Genomic DNA, 4,814 nt, shown 5'->3' with positions numbered 1-4,814 from the left:
ATCAATGAGGAGCTAACCATAACTAGAATAGAGTCTGTGATAAGTATTTGGAGGATCCCGTATGCAAACGAGGTCCCGCCAGACCTTGAGATTCTGATTCGCCACCTTGAGGCAGTGGTGGCTCATCTGGGCGGATTGGGTGGCCTTGCCACCTCCCACACATCGGCACCCGCGCCGGTGCAAGTGTCGTCTCTGCTCGAGAAACTCGATGCAGCTCATGCGGGGATCACTCAAGGACTTCGCCGCCTCGAGAAGGAATGGCCGCGCCTAGAGGGGCGCCTTGCCGACCTTGCCTCCATAGGCGTCCTAGCTGACATGATGACTTCTAGCTCCCACCATCTTTAAGCTCACGAGGATGCCATCCAGACTTCTTCGAAGGTGGCCGAGTCGTACGCAAGACACTGTGCAGAGGTGGCTGCCTTCCTGGCCGCCGGGGGAACACTTCCGGAGATTGCTACGGTCGTAGCCTACAAAGCTCCTGAGTGAGGGAGCGGACTAGATATATGATCTTCTCTGCAAAAGCTGCACTTAGTTCAAATAGTTATTTTATCTTAGTTAAATATAAACTGTGTTAGCTCGTCCAGAACAAGATTGATTAGTCCCAGTGAATTTTTGCATGATCAATCAATAAAATGATGGCTTTTTGTTATATATTTCTTTTCTACTTTTACTTGCGGGGTCCGTCGTCGCGGCGGTCACGTATAACCGAGGTATATACTTCCCTTGTACATATTGCCGCCTTCATGCATGCATGTATGTGCGTAGGCAGCTGGGCACATATGTGTAGGTGCTATATTATCAAACTTACCTCTATATAGTCTGCACCATGATTTCATGCATGCATGTGCAAGTACAATATGTGCGCGCATGTGCCATGCAATGGTATTTTTCCTTTACATCAAAACTTCTCTTTATATGTATAACCTGCGTGAAAACTCATCAATAAAAAGAAATTATTATTTATGCAACAGTGCACAAAAACGCCTCGAACAATCACACATACATTCCAAATTTATCCTTGTTTCAAGCTTCACCATTTTTTCCTTGCACTTATTATAGTATAATTGTCCTTCTCACAAACCTTAACTCACAACACAACATTTATTTGAAAACGCTATATAATTGTTTTGGTTCTTACATGCATTGAATTCAATCATCGACCAATGCATACATTTGGTAAGTGCATTATTGCTATGATACAAACAATACATAGGATAATACATAGAGTATCGTTTATTGTTTATAGATAAAGACCATGATAATCTGCTATCATATATATGTTTGAATTTTTCAAACATCCATTGGATGCACATATACTGAGTCCAATGTCCCTTTGACCGAATAGCCGAGGGTGTATCCATCATCGTGCTTGTATAGGAAATCTGTCACCCGTGCGAGATTGGCCACTCTTGACAAGACCACCAACGGATGAACCGTCGGCTGTATGCAGCCCTCACAGATGTCCATCCATGCTTGCTCGACTACTTCCTTCAGCTTTTCATTTGCCTCCTCTACCGTGCACCCGTTTTCATTCATGCAGGTCTGCACGGTGGATACCATATGCTGCGAAGCTTGTTCCCGCTTTAGTGGGACAAGGCAATTTTTTATAAGATATATATTTTATTTATAGTGCAAAACTATTGATCACATTTGCATGAGACATTATTTACCTCATGGGACACAATGTCATTCATAACACGGGCAATGATGCAAACGGCTTTGATGATTGGTGGGTATGCCCAAGCCCATTGTATAGTCTCACTTGATGTGACATCTCCCATTAATATGAATGCAATGTTTGGTATTTGCATACATATAGTGCTAGGCGCAGAGATTTTTAGGTGCTCTTCGAGGTTTGCTGGAACGTACTTCTGGTCACGCCATTTCACCTCAGCATGGTAGCAGTTTGCCGCATCAATAAACTACAAAAATACATACAAAATCTAATCTCAGCATGTATTTCAGTTATTTACATACACTGCAACTGGGAAATCTATCTTTAATATACTTTTATGGTCTTTACCACGTTAGTTGATACCACAACTCAAACATTTTTTCTTACTCCCTCTCTCTCAGTTTACAAGGCGTGCGCCGGCCTATCCCTAGGTCGTCATTTTGACCAACCTAATAGAAGTCATATATTACAAAAAACTTCAGATGTTCTATTTTCAAACGGTATAATTTTTGTGTAATATAGTTATATTACGGTGATAAAATTGGCAACCTAGGGGTACGCGCACGCCTTGTAAACTGAAATGGAGGGAGTATGTTGAATCCTAAATTTAACTTAACATGCACCATATTTTAACAAAAATGTGAAAGATGACCTACATATATTTGTTGCAAGCGTCCAACACATATACATGACTTTATGAGGTGACATGGTTCACATGGATAGATTAATGCAAAAAAGTGTAACTTATGGGTACATGCAAAAAAGTGTAACTTATGGATAGATTAATGCAAAAAAATGGACAAATACAACATTCAAGAATTGCAATGAAACATGAATCCCTCTATGCGGCTCCAAAAGAGACATCAATCCGCGGTGGTTGGCAACATCTCTGACAAGGCTAGGTGGTGCTTCTGCTCCATGTACGTGTTGCTACAGTTGTTTGGATCTAGCTGGCCCCAAGCACCACTGGTTAAGGGACACGTTGGGACTATGGAAAGTGAGAGTGGTGAGAGGTTAGGAACCAGAAAATAATTGTCCAGTGGGTTTATGGGGGCCGCATGTCATTGCTAAATAAAGAGCCAGGGTGTTGTACAATTGAGGAAGAGGAATGTGGGAATGAGGAGGAAAGGGATAGCTTTTTCTTTTTCTTTTTCTTTTGCGAAGTGGTTTGAGTTAAGTGGTGCACAAGGTATGCACCCTAAGTGGAGGTGACGTATTATTTCCCCATCAATAACCACCAACATGACTAACCGTTTTGTGCTTGCTGGAAACATACTTCTTCTGATGAGATTTTTTGTTGATAGCTAGATTGTAATTGTGGAAGGTATTTACTAATTTTGTCTAGCATAACACTTTAATTAACTACACCAGAGATATGATATGTAATTACCAGTTTTTTCACCAATTCAGCATGTTTGTTTTTCTGAAGTTTCAGTTCCTCTTCAATCTGATTTATGGAAGCAATTGTACCCTTGTAGAAAGACCTCATGTATGCTGGGGCTTGCTCAACTGCATGCTCATCCCACCTATTGTTTTCAAGCCAATTACAATACATATATGCTTACATATCATGTGATTAAAATCAGTAAGTATCGGGGCAAAAGTCAACCTGTTTATTGCTTTAGTGAACATGTTGCTTTCTTCTGTGGTGCTATAATTGTCATAGAAATCGTCAAAAACTGAGACAAGTGTAAACAGTTTTGTTAGCACGATTCTTGGGTATGAATAATGAGGCTCAAAGAGAACTCCCATCATCCAAAAGTGAATCTCAACCATTCGATTGCGCGCCCAAGTTATATGAGTTTCGATGTCAAATCCGTTCCACCATCTGTAAAAGAACATGTTATTATGCCTCCAAACTAATAATAGTTAATTCATAATATCTAAGTGTTAATTATAAGTACTGGAGATCCTTACACGGTAAGATCTTTCAGCTCATCACAGTACAGACCTTGCACTAGGTTGTAGTCTAGCTTTGCAAACTCAATTATGGTCTCATTTCTTGTAGAATTTTTCTCATAGGCCGAGATGTAGCGCTTCGTTTCAACTCTGTGAGTCCCCCTGAAAAGTGGAGTTTCCAGGCTGTGTCTAACTTCTTCTGCAATTGTCGGGTCCAAATGGTTAACAATAGATTTTAGGATCTTCTTTGTGGAAATAATGGCAACGTCAAGTATTTTTTCTCCATGGGTTCTGAGATACGCAGCATTGTAGAGGCCCAACAAGGATGTAGCGTCAGTGCTTTCAATATTTCCATTCTTGTCTATAAACTTGGAAAACACATCTGCAAATATATTTACATCCAGATATATTCAGGCAACTAAATAAACAATTGATTTTTGCAAAAAAAAAAATCCATTGCACGAGTTAAAATTTGTAATAACGTAAATCATATCTGGAAGTATAATTTTAGGTACAACAACATTTACCCGTAAAAGTGTACGTACCAGAAGATACACGGTAACCATGTTTCCTGAGCAAGTAAAACTGCAGGGAAGCTGTACGAAGGTCCAAAAGTTCAATATTCCCATCGTATATATCACACAACAGTTCATCAATCTCTTTTCCATAGTGATAGTCAATCCCAATACGCTGCAACGTGTGGATAAGCTCCAGCTTCTGAGGTAGGTCAGAGCATCTAGCAGTGTCTATTATGATTTGCCTCACCTCTTCGTTTTTAATTTCAGCCGTGCCCTCCATGGACTGATACTGCAGAGACACATTGATTGATGAGATGAAAAGGACATAGCTTATTGCGGAGTGCCTTGAAGAAATACATATGTGGGATGGAACTCTTACCTGTTGTGGCGTACATGGCTTGTAGTTGAGGAAGAAATCGCCCCATTGGCTTGCCGGGTAAGGCCGGGGCTTGTGCACGTCGTCCTGTACCAGAGGAGGTATAGACTTGTTGGTTGCCATTTGCACGGCTACGATTTTTCACTGGGTCTATGGCTATGAATGTACTGATCCCATGCTTTATATAGTGAAAGCACGTGAAGGGATCAGTGCAGGTCTGAGAGCAGCACAAATATATTCAAACAACATGAATTGTTTTTTAAATGCTCGGCTAGTAAATATGCACAAGTACGACTTTGCAAAACCACCTTGCCCAGAAACCAGATTACAATGCCCACATTTTTTT

General features: G+C 40.7%; 1 protein-coding gene across 1 annotated transcript; it reads right to left on the bottom strand.

Annotated features, from left to right (window-relative positions):
- Positions 1-1,121: 1,121 nt before the first annotated feature.
- LOC123039837 ((E)-beta-caryophyllene synthase) lies at positions 1,122-4,601 on the bottom strand. The gene is made up of 7 exons (XM_044462841.1): positions 4,472-4,601; positions 4,120-4,381; positions 3,593-3,956; positions 3,285-3,503; positions 3,066-3,201; positions 1,671-1,922; positions 1,122-1,581 (listed from the first exon to the last, which is right to left on the bottom strand). Exons 1-7 carry the CDS (start codon positions 4,589-4,591, stop codon positions 1,291-1,293), a joined length of 1,644 nt encoding a protein of 547 aa, XP_044318776.1. The 5' UTR covers positions 4,592-4,601; the 3' UTR covers positions 1,122-1,290.
- Positions 4,602-4,814: the final 213 nt, after the last annotated feature.

Source organism: Triticum aestivum, chromosome 2B (genome assembly GCF_018294505.1).
Source record: "Triticum aestivum cultivar Chinese Spring chromosome 2B, IWGSC CS RefSeq v2.1, whole genome shotgun sequence".
NCBI lineage: Eukaryota > Viridiplantae > Streptophyta > Magnoliopsida > Poales > Poaceae > Triticum > Triticum aestivum.
Note: the sequence above shows the minus strand (reverse complement) of the source record. Positions and strands in the feature narration are given on the sequence as shown.

What these genes read in the sequence shown, in the direction of transcription:
- LOC123039837 (XM_044462841.1), bottom strand. Translation starts at nt 4,591, where the DNA reads ATGGCAACCAACAAGTCTATACCTCCTCTGGTACAGGACGACGTGCAC. An exon ending in AGCCATGTACGCCACAACAG is followed by an intron (nt 4,382 to 4,471) that starts GTAAGAGTTCCA and finishes GTGTCTCTGCAG; the next exon opens with TATCAGTCCATGGAGGGCAC. An exon ending in CTGAATTGGTGAAAAAACTG is followed by an intron (nt 1,923 to 3,065) that starts GTAATTACATAT and finishes GTATTTTTGTAG; the next exon opens with TTTATTGATGCGGCAAACTG.